Below are 21,133 nucleotides of genomic sequence, written 5' to 3' on the forward strand. Positions count from 1 at the left end.
TTGTGACCCCATGGACTATACAGTCCATGGAATTCTCCAGGCAAGAATACTGGAATGGGTAGCTGTTCCCTTCTCCATGGGATCTTCCCAACCCAGGAATCCAACCAGGGTCTCTTGCATTGCAGGCACGTTCTTTACCAGCTGAGCCACAAGGGAAGCCCAAGAATATTGCAGTGGGTAGCCTAGCCCTTCTGCAGGGGATCTTCCTGACCCAGGAATCCACCTGGGGTCTCTTGCATTGCAGACAGATTCTTTACCAGCTGAGCTACCAGGGAAGCTAGGGTTCAGTCCCTGGGTCAGGAAGATCCCTTGGAGAAGGAAATGGCAACCCATTCCAGTATTCTTGCCTGGGAAGTCCTATGAACAGAAGGTGCTTGGTGGGCTATAGTCTATGGAGTCCCAAAAAGAGCTGGACATGACTTAGTGACTAAACAACAAGAAGCCTTGCTGGGATCTTGTGTGGGCTCAAGGGAGCTAATGAATGAAGAGTATTTTATAGGGTGCTTGGAAAGGTAAAGGCACTCAACGAATGGTAGCTGTTGTTTTATTAATTGTTTAAGGGGCTTGCACCATGAAGTATAGTAAAGCAGCCTTTGATAAATTCAGATCAGGTAAGGTCAAAGGAGAAAGGCAGAACTATGCTTTGGATGGACACTCTGTTCCAAGGGTAGACTAGCCTTCTGAACTGCAGAAGTTAGGGATGAATGATTTGGATGTGGGATCAGACTCCTCCTCCTTGGTCACCTTTCTCTCTAAAATGCCAACCCCAGGCTGGGCTGCTGACTAGGAGGCAACCATGCAGATCCGGGTCTCTCTCTTACTTCTCCAGCTCTTCGACTCCTGCCAAGGGCAAGGTTAGTATAGAAAACATGGGAGCTCCAAGAATAGCCTGGGAATAGGATGGGTGTGTGTGTGGGGGGGGGCAGCAACACAAAGTCTTGGACTAACACTTTCTAGCATGCCATTAGGAAAGACACTTCACCTCTTTGACTTTTAATTTTTTCATGTAAAGTTGAAAGTCCCGATATCTACCTTGAAGAGTAATTGCAAGGATAAAGTTGTTCACTTACAAGGAACATAAAAGGAAATTTATGCTTTTTTAACATAAAAGGAGTTTTATGTTTTCTTTTTTTTTTATAAGAAACTTGTAATATTGCCTTAGATTCATGGTTGTTCCCTCCCCACCAGAACCCCATTAACAAATATTTACTGAGAACTCAGAGCCAGGTGTGTGTTAGGTGTGTAGCCTGCAGAAAAGAGTATTATGAGGTCCCTGTTTTCAGAGTCTTCTTGGTCAAGGAAGGAAAAGAGTGATTGAGAGCAGCTTCCCTGATAGCTCAGTTGGTAAAGAATCCACCTGCAATGTGGGAGACCTGGGTTCGATCCCTGGGTTGGGAAGATCCCCTGGAGAAGGGAAAGACTACCCACTCCAGTACTGTGGCCTAGAGAATTCCATGGGGTTGCAAAGAGTCGGACATGACTGAACAACTTTCACTTTTCAGGGTTTACTGATGCTTTTCTATTTATCAAGCTTCCCATTGGTCATCTGTCAATCTTCAGTAAGTCTAAAATGTGCCTATTTTGTTATTTTAGTTGCTAAGTTGTGTTTGACTCTTTGGCTACTCTTGGTAGCCCGCCAGGCTCCTCAGTCCATGGGATTTCCCAGGCAAGAATACTGGAATGGGTTGCCATTTTCTTCTCCAGGGGATCTTCCCGACCCAAGGATTGAACCCACGTCTCTTGTGTCTCCTGCACTGGCAGGCGGGTTCTTTACCGCTCAGTCACCAGGGAAGCCCAAAATGTGCCTACACACCCATTTTACAGTATATATTTGTATACTTGAGTGTCAAAGAGAAAGGTGACTTATCCAAGCTAGGAAATGATTGGGTCAAGTTCAACCCTGCTCTCAGATTCCAGTTGGTCCTTCTCTTACGATCAGATATCTTTTCTGGAAAGACAGTGAGATGGGGGTGAACACCTGAGAGATCTTCCTCATCAAATCCTAGAAAATCAGACCTGGAAGGATGCTCAGAGATGGTGGAGTTAAGCCCCCTAATTTTACAAGTGAAGAGATGGCAATTTGAAGACACTAAGTTGATACAATGTCACGAGGTATTAACAGTAAGTGGCAGGGTTAGGACGTGCAGCTGCTTGAGTGGAAGTCTCAAGTCTCGGGTTTTCACCACATCAGGCTACTCCCAGAAATGAAAATCTCAACTGCTGTGTAGATGGAGAAGGGGCTAGGTGGACCAGGTGGGTTGAGTGGGAAGAAACACAGAGCTCAGCTATTACACACAGCCCGGCGCTTGTGGCCAGGGTCATTCCCTGCCCCCACCCGCCTCTGCAAATGGAAATAAGGAGCCTCTCTCAACCACTTGCTCTCTTTAGTCAGAATGGGCGTCGCAAATGTTTGCAAATATCCTATAAACACTAGCCCCTGTGCAGAATGGACTCGGTGCAGGTTTTACAACTGGAAAACTTCTGAATGTGAGTCTTTTAATTTTGGAGGTTGTTATGGTAATGGCAACAACTTTTTAGAAGAAAACAGAATGTGAAGAAACCTACAAGAAACCTGATTTTCTAATAAGAAGTCCGCCCTTCCCGGAGCCAGGCTGGTTCTAGGGCAACAGAAGCTATTTTTGTGAATGAGAAGTGCATTCCTTTACCTCCTTCTCTCTGCCATGCTCCTTTTTTAAAAAAAAATTAATTAATGAATTAGGCTTCACCAAGTTTTAGTTTTGACATGTGGGACTTAGTTCTCTGACTAAGAATAGAAATCGGGCCCCCTGAATTGGGAGCCACAATCTTAGCCACTGGAACTCCAGGGAAGTCCCCTTGGTGTGTTCTTTATTTTTTAAAAAATTTATTTATTTTTAATTAGAGGATAGTTGCTTTACAATATTGCATTGGTTTCTGCTGTGAATCAAAATGAATCAGCCATAGGTATACATATGTCTCCTCCCTCTTGAACCTCCCTCCCACTTCCCACCCCTTCCCCCTCCTCTAGGTTGTTACAAAGCCCCCGTTTGAGTTTCCTGAGTCATATAGCAAATTCCCATTGGCTATCTAGTTTACATCTGGTATACATGTTTCCATGCTACTCTCTCCATCCATCCCCCTCTCTTCTTCCTCCCCCGTACCCCTGTCCATAAGGCTGTTTTCTATGTCTGCGTCTCCATTGCTGCTCTGCATACAGATTCATCAGTACCATCTTTCTAGATTCCATATATACATGTTAATATACGATATTTGTCTTTATCTTTCTGAATTATTTCACTCTGTATAATAAGCTCTAGATTCATTCACCTCATTAGAACTGACTCAAATGCTTTCCTTTTTATGACTGAGTAACATTCCACAGATACATGTACCACAGCTTCTTTTCCATTCATCTCTTGATGCATGTCTATGTTGCTTCCACGTCCTAGCTATTGTAAATAGTGCTGCACTGAACACTGGGGTACATGTGTCTTTTTCAATTTTGGTTTCCTCAGGGTGTATGCTGAGAAATCGGATTGCTAGGTTGTATGGTAGTTTTATTCCTAGTTTTTAAAGGACTTTCCATACTGTCTCCCATAGTGGCTGTATCAACTTACATTCCCATCAACAGTGCAAGAGAGTTTGGTGTGTCTTTAAATTACCCACCTCTGTTCCTGAAGTTCTACAAATATTGCCAAAATGTTTAAAATCTCAAGACTTTATTTTTAAAATATACACATACATACAAATATTAATATACTGTGGGGATTAAGAGTCATTCACACTTAGTACTGGAGAAGGAAACGGCAACCCACTCTAGTATTTTTGCCTGGAGAATCCCATGGACAGAGGAGCCTGGTGGACTATGGTCCATGGGGTTGCAAAAAGTCGGACACGACTGAGCAACTAACACACACACACACACACACACACACACACACACACACACACGTAGTATGAGTTATTGCTTAGTGATTTGGAGGATAAAGGTTTTGGGGGATGGATGGTGAATTTGAAAACTTAGGGCATGGTATTGGAAGAAACCACATTAGACAAGGAAGTAGATCTTGGGGTAAAGATTAAATTAAATTTTATCCATAGGGACAACATTCAATTATCATCTTAAAATAACATTCCTCTGTATATACCTTTACTTACTTTCTCTCTTTCTCTCCTCCCCATTTCTCTCTCTCTCTCTCTGTATGAATTACATAGTATTTTCTATCAGGATTTTTATGTAGCATTTTACTATAAACATTTAAACATTTTTTCAGATCAGTGAATCTTCTTCAGTATCATTGTTAATGGCTACATAATATTCTAACCTACAAAGCACTGTAATTTACTTAGCTAATCATCTGTGGTTAAATGTGTGCTTCCAATTTTCCGTTATTGCAAAATAGCACAAGGTTAAACATTAAGAATGATTTTTAATACCTTTGAAAAATAACATCCTGAGTGATGCCAGAAAGATGGCTGAATAAGAGGTCCCCCTCTCATATTTCTTCTGAAAAATTATTTGGCATCCATCCATAGACAAAAATGCCTTTGTGGAAGCTTTCAGATCCAAGAAGGAGACTGTGAAGCCCAGGGCAGCCCTAGACCTGGGAGAACCATTTGAGAAGGCAGGCTCACACCCAGGTGGCTGACACAGCTATCATGGTTCCAACTAGAGACCCAGAAACAGCTCCATACCCACGAGGAATTGGTTACAGTCCCATTTAGCTTGGTCCTGTCACCAGCACCATATGCCAAGGGACCCAGGCAGAGTCAACCTCCCCCACGCATCAGATAATAGGCATAGAGAACTAGTGAGCCCTGAACTAGCCTGCGAACTGCCTACAGCCCCTGCCTAGAAGGGGCTAGAAGTTTGGTGGAGGAAAACCCACCAAACTTACTCGGAGTATAGATTCTGAAAGGGTCCTAAAATAGGGTCTGTCTCATCCTGTCCATGGTCTGCAGACAGGCCCACTGGCTCAGGGACCCAAGAGAAGACACACCCATCTGCAACTCTGGAGATCCTGAAAGGCCCTAGACTGGGTTCCAGCCCTTTCCAGCCACAGACTGTGAGCAGTCTTGCCAGAACAGAGACGTGGCAGAAGATACATCTGAACCTTGGGAGATACAGAAAGGGCCCTGGAATTGGCTCCGGTCCTTCCAGTCGCAGTCAGGGAACAGTCCAGCCCAGCCAGGGACCCAGCAGGCGACACTCGTCTGTGCCTCTGGAACCAGGAATACAAACTTCAGTCTTGGCTGTTGAACCTGAAAAGTCCTGGGGCTCCATCAGCCATGGTCCAGAACCCGTGTCACCCACCCAGGGACTCATCCAGTGACTACGCAGCAGCCCTCCCAGGGACCTGGTGGGAGCCACACCTACCTTGTACCTGGTAATAAGCTCGCTGAATGAGGGCCTGACCTTGGACCCTGAAGCAGACCCCTCTCCCAGCACCTCCCTACAGAACCAGGTTCTAGAGACAGTCTCATCCATCCAGGGAATGGACAGAACCCATGCCTACCTGAGCCTCTGGAATCAAACATGCAAATCACAAACCCACTGCAGATGACCCAGGGACAGTCTCAAAACCAGTTCTAATCCAGCACAACTCTGATTCGAGTGGTAGTCCTGGCAGCCTGGGGAGCTGACAGAAAGTTCTCACATGCCAAAGCCAGTATGTCAAGACTGGAAGAGGTGTTTGTTCCTTCAAATGCAGGGACACCAACTCAAGGCCACACTAATCGTGAAGAATCAAACATGGCACAACCCCAGGAGCTGGCCAAGCTCTGGTAACTGGCTCCCAAGAAACGCAGATCTACAGTCTGCCTGTCAAAGATTGCCAAACAATCGTTTTAAGGAAACCCACCGAGGACTTCCCTGGGGAACAGTGGATAAGAATCCACCTGCCAATGCAGGGGACACAGGTTCCATCCCTGTTTGGGGAAGATTCCACATGCATTCCACAGGGCATGCGTCTCAAGTGAGAAATGGAAAATTTCCTGCCGTATCAGTAAACAAGGTTGTCACAATCCCCAGCAATCCCAGTCCTCCAGATGCGAATTCCTGAGCCCTAAGGGCACCCAGGAAGGAGAGGAACACTTGCAATTCAGCAGCCATTAGGCTGTAGCCACTTCCTACCGTAAACCCTGAGGAATTCAAGATGTAAAAAATTCATGATGCTGGCCCCACATAGCTGAGATGCCAATGAAAGGAATGATTCTGTGAGTTCAGACTCTTGCATCTTCCTATACATACAAACGTGCTGAATTCCTTAACTTGGGATATCTGATTTTCTTTACTTCACAATTCTGATGTTCAGACTTCCTGCCCTTTGCTGCAAACTTCTATATAACCCGATTCATCCCCCTGCCTCTTGGGAGCACTTCTCTCTGGGTTGCTTGAAATACTGTCTCCTGAGCTTAAGTTTTTTTCACAAGGATGCAGTCTAGGTGTTAATGACTGACTGAGGCTGCTCTGCCATCTGAAGTTCAACTGGGGAAGGATCCACTTCAAGCTCACTCACCTGGCCATTGGAAGGATTCAGTTCTTCAAAGGCTGTTGGCCAGGGGCCACCTTCAGCCCTTGACAATTGGGCCTCTCCAGGGGGCAGCTCACACATGTGACAATGGGCTTCATCAGAGCAAGCGGTGGGAAAAACCAGAACAAGTGCTGGCAAGATAGAAGTTCCAGTTGTTTGTAACTTAATCTTGGAAGTGACACTGCACTGCTCCTTAGAAACAGGTCATTAAGTCCTGCCCACATCAAGGCAGTGATTACACAAGAGCGTGAATCCTAGGAAGTGGGGATCACTGGACCACCTGAGCAGTCTGACTGCCACGGGGAGGAGGAGCTTGGCCAGAATCACACAGCAGTGACCGCTTAAAGACTCAGTTCTTGGGAATTTTCTGGTGGTCCAGAAATCAGGACTTCACGCTTCCACTGCAGGGGACACAGGTGCGACCCTGATTCAGGAACTAAGATTCCGCAATCCATGTGGCCAAAAATAAATATATAATAAAATAAAAATTTAAAAGACTCAGTTCTTGAGTCTCCTTGCTCTCCCTCGTTCTTTTCTGATATTTGTTCACAGGTGAAAAGTTGAAGACTCCCAGTGCCTGGTTCCTATGAGTACAAATATCCAAGAGGCCTTACATCACCAAGTCTGGGTGATGAGAACTGTTGTGATACAAAAGTTGCTTAGATGAAAATGTTGCAGGAAGGCGGACCCCTTCCAGGGCCTGAAACTGCGCTCTTGTCTAACATTCGGAAATGAATTGTCCGAGGAGACACATGTGCTGACAAAGCAAGAGATTTTATTGGGTAAGGGCACCCGGGTGGAGAGCAGTAGGGTAAGGGAACCCAGGAGAACTGCTCCGCCGGGTGGCCCACAGTCTCGGGTTTTATGGTGATGGGATTAGTTTCCGGGTGGTCTTTGGCCAATCACTCTAATTCAGAGTCTTTCCTGGTGGCGCACGCATCGCTCAGCCAAGATAGATGCTAGTGAGAGGGATTCTGGGAAGTGGACGGACACACAGTGTCTCCTTTAGACCTTTCCCGAACTCTTCCGGTTGGTGGTGGCTTATTAGTTCTGTATTCCTTATCAGGATCTCCTGTCATAAAACAACTCGTGCAAATGGTTACTATGGTACCTGGCCAGGGTGGGTGGTTTCAGTCAGTGTGCTTCCCCTAACAAAAAGATACACAGAAACTATCAAAAAGAAGAAACTGCCAGGCTTCCCTGGTGGCTCAGATGGTAAAGCATCTGCCTGCAATGTGGAAGACCCAGGTTCGATTCCTGGGTTGGGAAGATCCCCTGGAGAAGGAAATGGCAATCCACTCCAGCACTCTTGCCTGGAAAATCCCATGGATGGAGGAGCCTGATAGGCTACAGTCCATGGCGTTGCAGAGTCGGACACGACTGAGTGACTTCACTTTCACTTTCACCAGAAGACCAGTGAGTGCCAGATAAGCTACAGGGGCTGGAAACAACACTCTTGGCGTGGTGTTGAGATCTTGCTAAATTTCTTAATCCACATATGCTGGAGGAAAACCTTTCAAATGAACAAGCTCCACAAGCCTTAAAAAAAACTTCCTGGGAAGAATGAAAGAGAACAATTCAGGAGCATAAATTAATACAGATTTATAACATGCTTTTATCAGTTAACAAGATCAGGTGAAAATTTTCCTATATCGTTAAATATTCTTCAGAACCGTTCAAAGCGGTAGAGCTTTCTAGGTATGGCTCGATGATAATTGATTTAATCAAACTTCTTTGATTAACTATTAAGAAAGTTTACAATTTCTCAATATAATAAGTAATGCTGTATGGACTTCTCTGGTGGCCCAGCGGTTAAGAATTCACCTTGCGATGCAGGGGACTTGGTTTAAGTTCCTGGTCAGGAAACTGAGACCACACGCCTCTGAGCAACTGAGAGCACGTGTCACAGATAGAGAGTCCATGCACCGCCATGAAGGATTCTGCATGATGCAACGAAGATCCAATGCAGCCAAATACATAAATAAATATTAAGAAAATTAAGTAATGGTATACTTCACAAGGATAATAAATCACTGTGAGCATTTCTGACTATTTAGTTAGGATAGATTATAAGAAGGAGACCCTTTGGGTCACAGAAACATGCATTTTAAAAGCTTTCAATACATAATACTGTCTATTAAAATTTTCATAATTGCCACTTATGAAACACTTATGATATGTCAGGAACCAAGTTAAGTGCTTTACATATACACTCTCCTTTAATATTTCCAACAGCCCTAAGAGGAAGATTCTATTAATATCTATATCTTACAAATGAGGAAGCTGAAAGTCAGAAAGATAAATGACTTGATCCAAACAGCAAACTGACAAGGAGTAAAGCTGATGTTTGAATTGAAGTGGGACTCTAGGACCCATATTCTTTTTTTTTTTTTCACTACGACAATGCAGCATGTCGGATTGTAGTTCCCCAACCAGGGATTGAACCTGCACCCCCTGCATTGGAAGCATGGGACCACCAGCGAAGTCCCTGGAACCCATATTCTTAACCTGTTTGCTTTCATTAAAGTTCAGCTCTACTGTGTGAGCAGCCCAGTCCTTGCTTACCTCTCCATCCCATAAAATTCCCTGATCTCTCCATATGGACTTGTGCAAGGATATTCTGGGCCTGCCTGCTTCTACCTTTTGATGTTTATATTTTGTGGGCTCTTGAAAGCTGGGATGTTGCGTTACACATTTCTGCACCCAGCCAAGAGAGGTGACGTGTGTACAGAGTAAATACTCTACAAGTACCTATTGACTCTTTTTGTAAAAATTACACTGTGGAGGAAAGGAGGGGCCTGGGATTTATTTTTCAGAGGTAAAGTTTTAAGCTCTCAGTCAGTCCTACAATTCTTGTCATCTTTGAATTCCGTGATTCTTGTCATCTCTGAATTATGGAAGAAAGGAAAGAAGGAAGGAAATGAAGGAGGGAGGGAGAAGCAGTGTTAATCAAAGAAGAGGCAACTCACACCTGGGAGTTTTCATTTTTCAAACTGTTTTCAAACTGCAGACAATAAATCAAGAGCTGTGAGGACGGAGCCCAGAAAAAATCATGAAAAGAACCTCAAGAGTGAAAGCCTCCACCCACTATCAAAGGACCTCCAAAGAAATGACAGAAACCCACTAGGGATGACTTTTATCCTCTGAACTATGATAAAAGTGGAAAGGAAATGCAGAATGTGATATCTAGGTGCTAGTTGTCGCAAGCAATAAACCCAAACCAGAGAATAAAGCCGTAATACATAAGATCGAAAGATTAGGGAATTCCCTGGTGGTCCAGGGGTTAGGATTCTGAGCTTCCACTGCTGAGGGCCTGGGTTCAACCCCTGGTCTGGGAATGCATGGCATGGCCAAAACAAACAAACAAAAAACAGCATAGAAACACCAAGGTGACCTTACAAGTATACCACAGCTGAACCAGACGAGACCAATGGAGAACTAACCCTGAGATAAGCATGAACATGCCTAACTTGTACATTACTATGTTGAGAGGTTTATCTATTTCAAACTAGAGTCTCCAGCCCACCAACAGAGATCATGAGTGAACCAATGTAGAAAATTCAACCCGGTGTCTGTGTATATTGCTACCTGGAGGTTGGTTAAAGGAGGGTCCTGTGGGCACCATCCAGGCCACTTGGAACTCAGCCTGCAGAGTGAACCAGCCTTCCATCAGTGAGGGGTTGTTGTTTTCAGACTGACTGCAAAGGGCGGCTGCCTTCCATAGTCCGTTCCCCTGGTGGTGCCAAGATTCTAACCATAACCGTAAACCTAATCGTAGCCCGTAATAAACCACAGGCTTTGGACCGTTCATCTGGTGAAAAGTTTCCAGAGGGCTGTTCAAGATGTGAAACTTGCAGTAATGGCGGGGGCGGGGCGGCGAGTTATAGTAGCTCTAGGGGGTTCCACCTTTTATATAATAAGCTCAACCCAGTAGGCTTGGTTTGGCTGGGCACTGGGCTTCTGTGGGGTTGATATCCCATCTGTAGGGGATACACAGAGACTTCTGGGTCCAGGACCTCAATGCTCTGCAGGCAGGACTTCAAATGCTATGCTTTTCTGTGACTGAAGGGGGCACTGCAGCTCCCCCCAAGTACCATCTGTAATAGCTAAAGAAACCAGATACCAGATTGCAGCTGGGAATGGATAACTAACAGCGTCGTCAGCCATCGCTGTTTTGTGCTTTCCTAACCTCCTCACTTTTGATCAACTGGGTAAACGTGGTCATGGGGAAGGAAGGGGAATATTTGTTGTGTTTGCAATGTGATTATTTCATGAGCTAATTTCCCAAAGCGCCATCAATAGACAGGACCTGCAGAACTACACAGGAGTCATAGGAGCCGCCATGGCTGGTACAGCGCTAGCTCCCAGGGCATGAGGGCTGACAGTCTGGAGGTCTCATGCATATTAGCAGATGAAGAGGCAAAAAAAAAAAAGTCATTTCTTCCATGTCCTTTTGGGTCACGTAACTGCTCTCTCTGTTTCCACATCGCCCCCAGAGTCGATTCTTAAATTTAATCTTGGCTGTGCTGGGCATCTCATTGAGGGGGGCTTTTCTTCAAGGTGCCTGGACTCTAGAGTTGGGGGTCTGTAGTTGTGGGATGTGGGCTCACTTGCTCCATGGCATGTGCGATCTTCCCAGACTAGGGATGGAACATGTGTCCCTTGCATGGCAGGAGGATTCTTAACCACTGGACCACCAGGAAAATCCCACAGTCTAGCCAGAAGGATCTTTTTCAAATGTAAGATGACGTTGTCCTGCAGCTCAAACCCCTACCAGAGCTCCTAAATTCCTCAGAATAAGAGGCAAAGTCCTTGTAGTGACCATAGGGCCCTCCGTAATCTGTGCCCACATACCTCTCTATCTCCCCTGGTGCTCCTGACCCCTCACCACTCCAGCCATGATCCTCAAGCACCCAGAGCACACTCTGACCTCAGGTTCTCAGCACTAGAAATTTCCTCGGTCTGGACAGCTCTTTCCATGGATTTCACATGGCTCCTGTCCTGCTTCACTCAGCTCATGGCTTGAGTGACGCCTTAGGAAAGACCTTCCCTGAATACGCTCTGCAAAACAACTGCCCCCTCCTCTCCCCATCCCCTGGACCCACTATTCATCTTACTCATCTTTATAGTTTGCTAACATCTTGCCACCTCCTGACATGTTATTCTTGTTTCATTCACTTATTGACTGTTCTTCCTCCCTACACACACACACACGCACACACGCATACACCACACACCTCCTTGATCTCAAATCCGGCCCATCTAGAACAGAACATATAGTTAAGAGCTCGAAAATTATTCCCCACACGAGCAATACCTCTGCTTACGCTGTTCCTCAGGCAGGGCTGTCCTCTACTGGTCTGGCTTCAGAACTTCACTTTTAAGCTCTGGCTCTCAAATGTAGCTTTCTATTATCCCACCAACCTCAACCTGCACTTTACTGCAGAGCAGATATTTGTTTTTGCATCAGTTTTACCGTACAGAGCTCTCTAGACTGGAAGTGGGGTTTAGAGACAACAGCAAGGCAGCCTGTTGTTGGAGATGGGAGGTCAGTGCAAGAAGAGACCCTGCCTTACACTCTTGAAGGCTGGCAGATAACCAGGATTCTGGCCCTGGGAGCCAGGAGATGGAGAGAATAAACAGATGTAGAAAGAAGGGATAGAGAGGAGGGAATAAAGAGAAGGGTACAGGATAGAGGGAGTGAGCTTGAGCTCTAGCTTGGAAAGAAGATACAAGAAACTGATAGCATTCATGGTCTCACAGAAAACAACAGAATAGGGACTTATCTGATGTTCTGCTGGCTAAGATTTTGCTTTCCAGTGCAGAAGGTGTGGGTTCCATCCCTGGTTGGGGAACTAAGATCCCACATGTTGCTGCCAGAAAACCAAATCATAAAACAGAAGCAATGTGATAACAAATAAAGATTTTTTCAAAAAGAAATTCTTGAACCAAAATAGAACAAAGTGGCTGGGGGTGGAGGAAGAGTGTCAAGGGTGAACGATGTATCATTGTGTATTCTTTTCTTTTTTTGGAGTATAATCGCTTTAGAATGTTGAGTTAGTTTCTCCTGTACAACGGAGAAATCAGCTCTATGTATGTTTATATCTTTTTATATATCACCTCCCTCTCCCCCCATCCCAAGCTGTCTAGGCCATAGTTGGGCTATGTTATTTGCTCTGAGGCATGTGGAATCCAACCCTGGTCTCCTGCACTGGCAGGCAGATTCTTTCCCACTGAGCCACCAGGGATGCCTGGCTATTTATTTTAAAGACGATGTGGTACATACGTTGTATATCCTTTTTTTACCATTTGAATTGTGATCCATGTAAGTGTTATTTCTACAAAATAACAGCTTGATTAAAACAAAAACCTACAACAAAGCACCCTGACTTTGTTACCTTCTTTCTGTGTGGCCCCAAGCAAGTAACTTCACTGAGACCCGTCTGTAACACTGGCTCAGTAGTTGAGACCCAAGAGCTTAGTTGCTCCATGGCATGTGGGATCTTCCCAGATGAGGGATCCAACCCAGGTCTCCTGCATTGCAGGCAGATTCTTTACCATTGAGCCACCAAGGAAGCCCTTATCACAATCTGAGGACTATTTGCGGGATTCAGGAGATCTTACAAGTGAATTTCCCAGCCCTGTGTCAGGCACATGGTACCTGCTGCTGTTGTCAGAACTCCCAGCAACTCTGGAAGGATTCCAGCATCTCTCTGAGCCCCAGTTCTCTCCTCCGTCACCCTGGGAGAATAGTCCGCATCTGCACAGGGCTGGTGGGTGGATTAACTGGGGAAGGGGCTCGGCACACAGAGCCCTGAGTTACCTTCACTGTGTCACCCTGTCACAGCTCGTCTCTTCTCGGACTCTGCCGGCACGATCTGGTGGCCACGCCCACTCCCGCCTCCCCAGCCCGCGGTTGCAGGCAGGAATGGAATGTGCCCGAATTATAACAGAGGCCACAGGCCCGCCAGTGCTGGAAGCAGTCATTTTATTGGTTGGGAAAAGGAAACAGCTGTGGTCAGTTCAGGAGGGAGGGAAGAGGCCAGGAAGGGAGGAGGGCAGCTGGGCTGGAGCCAGACAGGGCCAGGCAGACACTGCTGCTCTCTCAGTCCACAGGCTGCGGTGGCTGGAGCTGGAGGAAGAAAATCATAATAATACCATCAACAACACCACCCGGGACACTAGACAAGAGTGCTGGCAGCTTAAATTCTGATCCAAAGCTCCTCCCACTCCATCACATCCCATGCTACCTTCCTACCCACTGCCCCCGAGCAAAGCCTCACTTTCTTGAGGTCCTGGGGCTCTGCTGGCATTTTTCTGAAGGTCCTAGACTCACCACTTCTGCTCTGACCATCCCAGGATACACCTGGGTATACCATGGTCCTGACTGACCACTGTGATCATTCATGAGGGGTCACTGTCATTTATCTCCCTAAGAATCCTTCCACCACTAGGAAGTTGCACTGTGCCCCCATTCCTTCGGTTAAGCTGAGTTAACTGATCAAAAAGATCTTATTTATCCCATTTTATAAGCAAAATATCTGCAGTTCAGGGAGGTGAAAAAGGCTAGTTAATTGTCAGAGCTGAAATCTGAACCTAGGTCTTCCTGACTGCAATGCCAGCCCATGCTGTTGGTACCCATGGAGGCAAGAGGCAGCTGGCATCACTGGAGAGCTCTGGGCCCTGGGGAGACCATGCTTCCCTTTCAGGCACTGAATTAGCAACCATGGGTCCTTGGGTATGTCCTCCCCTCTCTCTAGGTCTCAGTCTTCACATCTGAACAACAGGTTACATCAATGACCTGCCAGTCTGTTGACTGAGAGCTTATCAACAGCAGCGCATGATTATAAATGAGATTACAACCAGGGGGCTTCCTTGTCCCGTTCCCTCCATCTGGAACAGCTTCTCTACTACTATACTTCCATCAGACTACCGACCTTTCACTCATCCTTCAGGACTGGCTCAGAACCCTGCTCCCTCTTTCCCCCACCATAACCTGGCTGAGCTTTCCTCCTGTGTTCTTACCACACCCAGCCCTGCCCTCCACTGCCGCACTGATTATAGGCATTGGGAGTGTCTGTCCAACTGTCGGCCTCGGCCACCTGGCTGCAAACTCAGTGAGGAAGGGCGGCCGTCACCTTCTATCCCAGCACATGGCACAGTGCTGGATCCCTCAATGGGCTGAAGATGCATGTGCTTCGGGTTTTGTTTCTCTTTCTCTTCTTCTTCTTCATTTTTTTTTAATCTTTATGTATTTGTTTATTTGGCTGCACTGGATCTGAGTTGCAGCATGTGGGATCTATTTCCTTGACCAGGGATCGAACCCAGGCCTCCTGCATTGGGAGCTCAGACTCTTAGCCACGGAACCACCAGGGAAGTCCCTCTCTTTACTTTCTTACATTTGCTGTGAGACTTAATATTGTTTTATTTTCAATTATCTTTGGGGAAAGAGAGGCTCCACGATCTTATCTTTAGGCATGAGAACCACTCAAAGCAAGTGAATGTAGCCCTGTTGGCCACAGAGTAAGTGCACAAGTGAAGGGGAAAAGGAGTAAATCTCACAGCCCAAATAATCAGCAAATGTTGTCCCATCCACCTTCATGTATGCCGCAGACTCAGCCTCTTAGGTCACTTGGTCCATCACCTCCCACCTGGCCTCTTGCAGGAGCCTCCTAGCTGGTCTCCCTGCTTCTGCTATTGCCCCCTCTAGGGTCTCCACACAGCAGCCAGAGCAATCCCTTTAAATTCAAGTCAAGAGCATGTCCATTTCCAAGGGCCCAACACCTCTGGGTCAAGACCAAAGTCCTGGACTTTCCTGGTGGTCCAGTGGTTAAGAATCTGCCTGCCAATACAGGGGACCTGGGTCCTATCCCTGGTCCAGGAAGATTCCACATGCTGAAGAACAACTAAGACCGTGTGCTACAACTGCTGAGCCTGCATGCTGCAATTACTGAAGCCCGGTTGCCTAGAGCCTGGGCTCTGCAACAACAGAAGCCACCGCAATGAGCAACCCGTGCAACGCAACACAGAGTAGCCCCAGCTTGCTGCAACCAGAGAAAGCCTGTGCATAGCAGTGAAGACCCAGAGCAGCCATAAATAAACAAAATGCCTCTCTGACCCTCTCCTCTATTGCCCTCTTTTTGATCTTAGGCTCCAGACTTCAGGCTTTTCCTGAAACACACCAGGGGTTCCACTGCTTTATATCTGCTACCCCCACTGGTCATAACAGTCTCTCTGAAAGCTCCCAGTTCCTTCCATCATCTCCAAGTTTGTTGAAAAGCTGCCTTTTGGAAGGTCCTGTGATAAAACTGCAACACAGCTCCCTGCTGCTCCCCATCCCTACTCCGAATCCTCCTTTTGTTTTCTTTTTCTCCAGGTCACTTATTTCCTGCTAACATTTTACAGGGAATGAAGGTGTTGAAGGTGTAGGTCGCTCAGTTGCACCCGACTCTTTGCGACCCCACAGACTGCAGCCTACCAGGCTCCTCTGTCCATGGGATTTTCCAGGCAAGTACACTTGAGTGGTTTGCCATTCCTTCTCAAGAGGATCTTCCCAACCCAGGGATTGAACCCCGGTCTCCTGCACTGAAGGCAGGTTCTATACCAACTGAGCTACCAGGGCAGTGCACTGCTCTAGGTGCTCTAGAGATAAATTTTTGTTGGGTTTGTTTACTCATGGAGCATCCCAGCACCTAGAGCAGTGCACCGTCCGTGACAGATGCTCAGTGCCTGTCTGTTGAGTGGATGAGAGCAAATCAAACGATGGATAAGCGAATAGCACTGTGTTAGCTCAGGGGCTCCTTTTTAGCCTCCTGCAGAGGTTGTCACATATCCCAGGGCACCTACCTCAGAAGACAGGGGTGACACAGGACACCTTCCCGCAACCATTGAGGCAGCATTTCAACCGGTCAGGACACTGGCTGTCCGCCTGGCACTGGTCCCGGCAGAGGCCGAGCTGGGGGAAGGCGATGTCCACCTTAGGGCACGAGCCCTTCTTCTCTGGGTAGAAAAAGGAGTAAGAGGTGGTGAGCAGAGCGGAGGCAGGTGGCTGCACACATCTCCACAGCATGTCTGCCCACCTGGATTCACAAATAAGACAGCTGCTTGCCTGAGCGAATCTCAGGGGGCTTGGAAGGTCGTCTGCAACCTCCCTTCCTCCTGTTCGCTCCTCCCGGGGGTTTTGAGCTCACTGGACTCCAGTGTGATTCCCAGCTCTGCCTTCTCCTAACTTTGTGGCCGCAGGAGGGAAATCCCCCAGAGCCCTGTGTCTTCAGGTGTCAGATGAGATCAGCGCTGACCACACCACAGGGTTGTTATGGAAGCAAGAGAGGCAACAGATTTCTCCCTGAGAAGTCAACGTCCTTGGTAGCAATAATAATGATGATGAGTAAAGGCAGCCGTTAACACTTAGTTCCTTCTAAGTAGCAGGCATTATCCGAAGCTTGCAACGTTTATTAACTCATCTAATCCTCAGGATAATCCTAGAACCTGGGACAAGGAGCTGTAACTATTTTCTCATGTTGCAGATGAGGAAATTGAGTCAACAAGAAGTTAAATAATTTGCTTTAAGTCAAACAGGGTAGAGACAGGATTTGAACCCAGGAAACTGGCTTCAAGTCTGTGCACCATGCATTCTGTTGCTTTGTAAGCAGTAAACCATAGTGCCCATGTCAGGGTGATGCACCCACAATGCCTTCACTCCCGTATACTCACTCCTAGTTACAACGAGGTAGAACAAAGGTCCCCTCTACACTCTCACTCTAACACCCAGAGAAGCATTCTTCCACTAGTGCACACACACACACACACACAAACCACGAGATGTGCCAATTAACAAGTCCTTAGTGCAAATCCATTTTGTCCTTTAATTTTCACATCAAACCTCTCTTCTGTAGGGGATATTTCTACTGTATTCTTATTACAGCGGAGGAAAATAAACCCAGAGACGCGAAGGCATCACCCAACATCACACTGCTGACCAGAAGTAAAACTAAGACCTGAGCCCAGCCTTTCAATGTCCACAGACACACACACACACACACAGACACACACACACACCCTGTGCTCCACTCCAGGCTCAAGGAGAAGGGAGCTGGGCTCAGTGCCCAGAAGCCCCAGGAGCAAGTCCAGCCAAATGTCAAGCAGGCGCAGAGCTGGGTGATGAGCTGAGAGGACACATGGGGCAGAGACACCCTTTCCCTGAAGAAGGGCAGGAGCTCTCAATACCGAGCTGCCCCAGGACAGAATGGCATCAATAGCCAGTAACTCACCAAACAAGCCACTGTGAGTGGAGGGTCTACTCTCTCCTGAGACATCTCACGTGTACCATTTCATTTAGCCTCATGTCAGTCCTACAACATCTGTGATTCTCATCCCATTATGTCAAGGAGAAAGCAGAGGCTCAGAGAGGTGAAGCCACTTGCTCAGGACACACAACCTGCAGATGGTACAACGAGGATTCTGATCCAGGAGACCCTCTGTCCCTGCTCCTCTTCCTACCTCAATCTATCCGAGACCAGGGAGCAGCAGAGACTCCCCCAAGCAGAAACTCCTCTTTTCGCCCCACTCTCCTCTCATCTGTCTGTCTTTCTCTCCCAATGTCCTCCTCTCCTGGTTTTCCTCACTTTGGTCCAGGTTAGAGTACTCTTGCCTGGACAATTCCATGGCTGGAGGAGCCTGGTAGGCTGCAATCCATGGGGTCGCTCAGGGTCGGACACGACTGAGCGACTTCACTTTCATGTATTGGAGAAGGAAATGGCAACCCACTCCAGTGTTCTTGCCTGGAGAATCCCAGGGACGGGGGAGCCTGGCGGGCTGCCATCTATGGGGTCGCACAGAGTGGGACACGACTTAAGTGACTTAGCAGTAGCAGCAGCAGTAGAGATCCCCAGATCCACAAGCCCCCCTGACAGGCTGTTCCTCCCTCCAGCTCCCACCACCCTGCTCTGACTGAGGTCTCTGATTACAGGCCTTCCTGGCCCTGCAGGCATCTTCAGAGAAATCACAGGGAGGGAGCATCACAGGGACTTTTTCTCTGGGTAAAGACCAGCGATCCCAACACAGTGGGATCAGGTCATATCCTGGCTTCTGGTTCTCAGTTTTTCCCTCTGAAAAACAAGATGCTCAGAGTCCAAGCTGTTTCAGACCCCTTTCTGCTCAGGTAAGGAGTCCCCAGGACCTGTGGGACAGTCTTGAGCTCCAGCAAGTGCTTTCTATGAAGGGTAAGCTTCACACACTCTCTCTCAGTCTTCAGAGTGGAAGAGAGGGTGTTAAGAGGAGGAAGGGGGAGGGCTGCTCAGGATGGGGTCCTGACTTTCCTCAAGCCACTCAGACAAAAAAGGGACCCCCTGTGTTATGAGTCCTGTCCAGCCAGGGATGGCAGTGTGACCTTGGACAAGAACCTTTCTCTCTTTTTGCAGCTTGCATCACATCTTTAAGATGGGCGGAGTGCTCTCCTAAACCTGGAAAGCCTCCATCTGGACAGAGGAATTTGGGGAGTCCGGGCCAGTAGGCATCCCAAAGCCTTCCCCAAGGGCTGGGGAAGCCACAGGAAAGGGGTTCTGGCACAGGAGCGAGTTCCAGACCTTGGGACCCAGCCCATTGGACAGCCCAGGGCTGCCCCGCGGCTAAACCCCCTGCCAGGAGGAAGCTTCGACCCTGGCGCCCAGATCTCAGGGAACAATGGTCCGGAACCACGTCCCCGCGGTGCGTCCCGGAAGTCCGTCATGCACCAGAGCGATGAATCCGGCTGGGAGTTGGGGACCTCCCTTCCCCTCGGCGGCATGTCAGCGACGCCTCGGTCTCCCAGGGGCCGCGGGAGGGAGAGCACGGGCTGATCCGGTTCCAGCCACCTCGACCTGGTCCTGGACCCCTGGGTCGGTAGCGCTGGTGTGCCCGGAACCGGGCGCTCCCTTCTCCCGCACCCCCGCTGCCCCGCCCCGGCCCGCGAGGGTCCCTCAAGTTACCATTAGGCATCTGGCAGACGGTGGCGCAGCCGGCCTGGCAGCACTTGAGGTTGTCATTACAGTCCTCATCCGAGACGCACGCCTTCGTGCAGTTCGCGTCACCCTCCAGCTCGGGACACACACCCGGCTTCTCTGTGCCTGAGCCTGGGAGATGGACGGGTAGTGGGGAACCCGGGCCCGCTCTCAGAGGATGCCCACCTCGTGTCTGATGGCCCCAAATCTCAATCCCGTCCCCCTCGGAATTCTGAGTCTCTGTTCCTAGGCCCAGCCCTAACAGTCTTCAGAGAGCCCCTCCTCCAGGGACGGGGTCCTCCAATTCCTGGGAGGACAGGAGGGACCAAACCCTTGGCCTCTGAGCCTTCAATTTTAGGAGACCCCAGCCCAACTGAGCGTCTAGGAGCTTCCGATGTCCCGGCAGAGGGTCCCCGCCACTGGCCATTGCATCTCCAAGATCAGGAAAGAACCTCCCCACCCCCGCCCCCGCCCCATTCCAGGCATAAGGGTCAGTCTTCAGTGGCCTCCGCGCACCCCCAGCACACTGGACCACACATCTGAAGCCCAAGGGCTACCGCCTTCAGAGCACCAGGGATCCCCACATTTTAGTCTGCAGGGGACTCCCCACTTCCGCCGTGGGGAATCCTCACTGCTCGGAGAGGCTAAGCTCCTGCCGGGCTCCGTTCCTGCGCTCCTGGTTCGGCCCCTCTGGGCACCCAGCCTTTCCCCGCCCCACTCACCTGTGACCGGGGGGAGGCCCAGCAGCAGGCCAAGGAGGAGGGCGGCGAGGAGCGGACCGAGGCGGCAGGCAGGCATGGTGCTCGCCAGGGCGGGGTGCGGGAATGAGGCGCCGCCAGGAAGATTTAACTGGGTTCCTGGGGGGCGTGGGGGTAGGGGCGGGGCTGAACCCTTGCGGGTAGAGGGCTCAGCACACAAGGCAGGCGGGCCGACTGCCACCTCCTGTCATTTCACAATCTCCCAGGATCAGGTGTCACTCTGGCCCCAGTGGGAACCAGGAACCTAAGCGGCTTCCTGGCCGGGTGCAGCTGGTCGCACCCGGACCCTTGTCCCCTCCCCCCTCCCCACCTCCCTCTGGGCCCTGGGGGCAGGGCAGCAGGAGGCCAAGGGCTAGACCCAGGACTCCCGGGATCCCATTCCAAGACCCAGGGGTCTCCCTGTGATGCCCACTGTGGTAGGAGAGAGGAGGGCAGGACCCACTGGGAGAGACTGCAGACGAAGTGGCTGGACTCGGGGTCTGCAGGTCAGAGATCGGATCTCGCTTTAGGGATTCGTGGTGGGCGTGTTGTGTAGTGATACACGGCACACAAAAGAGCTACAGGAAAGCGTGTTTACACGTGAACCCACTGGACACGGGACACCGAGGCCAGAGAAGGTGAAACACCTGCTAAGGTCTGGAGCCTTCGGGACGTGTTTTTCTCCCTCCCTCTCTTCCCTGCGCAGACACACAGGCTCACTCACTCTGTGCTCAGTGTCTCATGGCGCCACGGATGGCCCCAGACACCTGCGAACAGAGGGATATTATCATCGCCAATAATGCGTGCCAGATGAACTGTGCAGGAGGCCCTCCCAACTCCCCAAGTCCCAAGTGGAGTTGCAGATAAGAGGTTTGATCCCAGGTCTCCATCTCTCCAAGTCCGTTTT

At 48.8% G+C, this 21,133-nt stretch overlaps 1 protein-coding gene across 1 annotated transcript; it reads right to left on the reverse strand.

Moving 5' to 3' along the window:
* Positions 1–13,478: 13,478 nt before the first annotated feature.
* WFDC2 (WAP four-disulfide core domain 2) lies at positions 13,479–20,534 on the reverse strand. The gene is made up of 4 exons (XM_040248914.1): positions 20,212–20,534; positions 19,478–19,621; positions 16,359–16,511; positions 13,479–13,644 (listed from the first exon to the last, which is right to left on the reverse strand). The coding sequence occupies exons 1-3, from the start codon at positions 20,285–20,287 to the stop codon at positions 16,360–16,362; spliced, it is 372 nt and encodes a 123-aa protein (XP_040104848.1). The 5' UTR covers positions 20,288–20,534; the 3' UTR covers positions 13,479–13,644; position 16,359.
* Between the last annotated feature and the right edge of the window lie 599 nt (positions 20,535–21,133).

This window comes from Oryx dammah, unplaced genomic scaffold (assembly GCF_014754425.2).
Source record: "Oryx dammah isolate SB20612 unplaced genomic scaffold, SCBI_Odam_1.1 HiC_scaffold_10, whole genome shotgun sequence".
Lineage (NCBI taxonomy): Eukaryota > Metazoa > Chordata > Mammalia > Artiodactyla > Bovidae > Oryx > Oryx dammah.

Bases quoted from the DNA above. Each gene is read 5' to 3' on its own strand.
- WFDC2 (XM_040248914.1), bottom strand. From the start codon at position 20,287: ATGCCTGCCTGCCGCCTCGGTCCGCTCCTCGCCGCCCTCCTCCTTGGC. The intron at 19,622-20,211 runs GTGAGTGGGGCG...TCCATCTCCCAG, and splicing joins GGGCCTCCCCCCGGTCACAG to GCTCAGGCACAGAGAAGCCG. The intron at 16,512-19,477 runs GTAACTTGAGGG...TTTTCTACCCAG, and splicing joins CGTCTGCCAGATGCCTAATG to AGAAGAAGGGCTCGTGCCCT.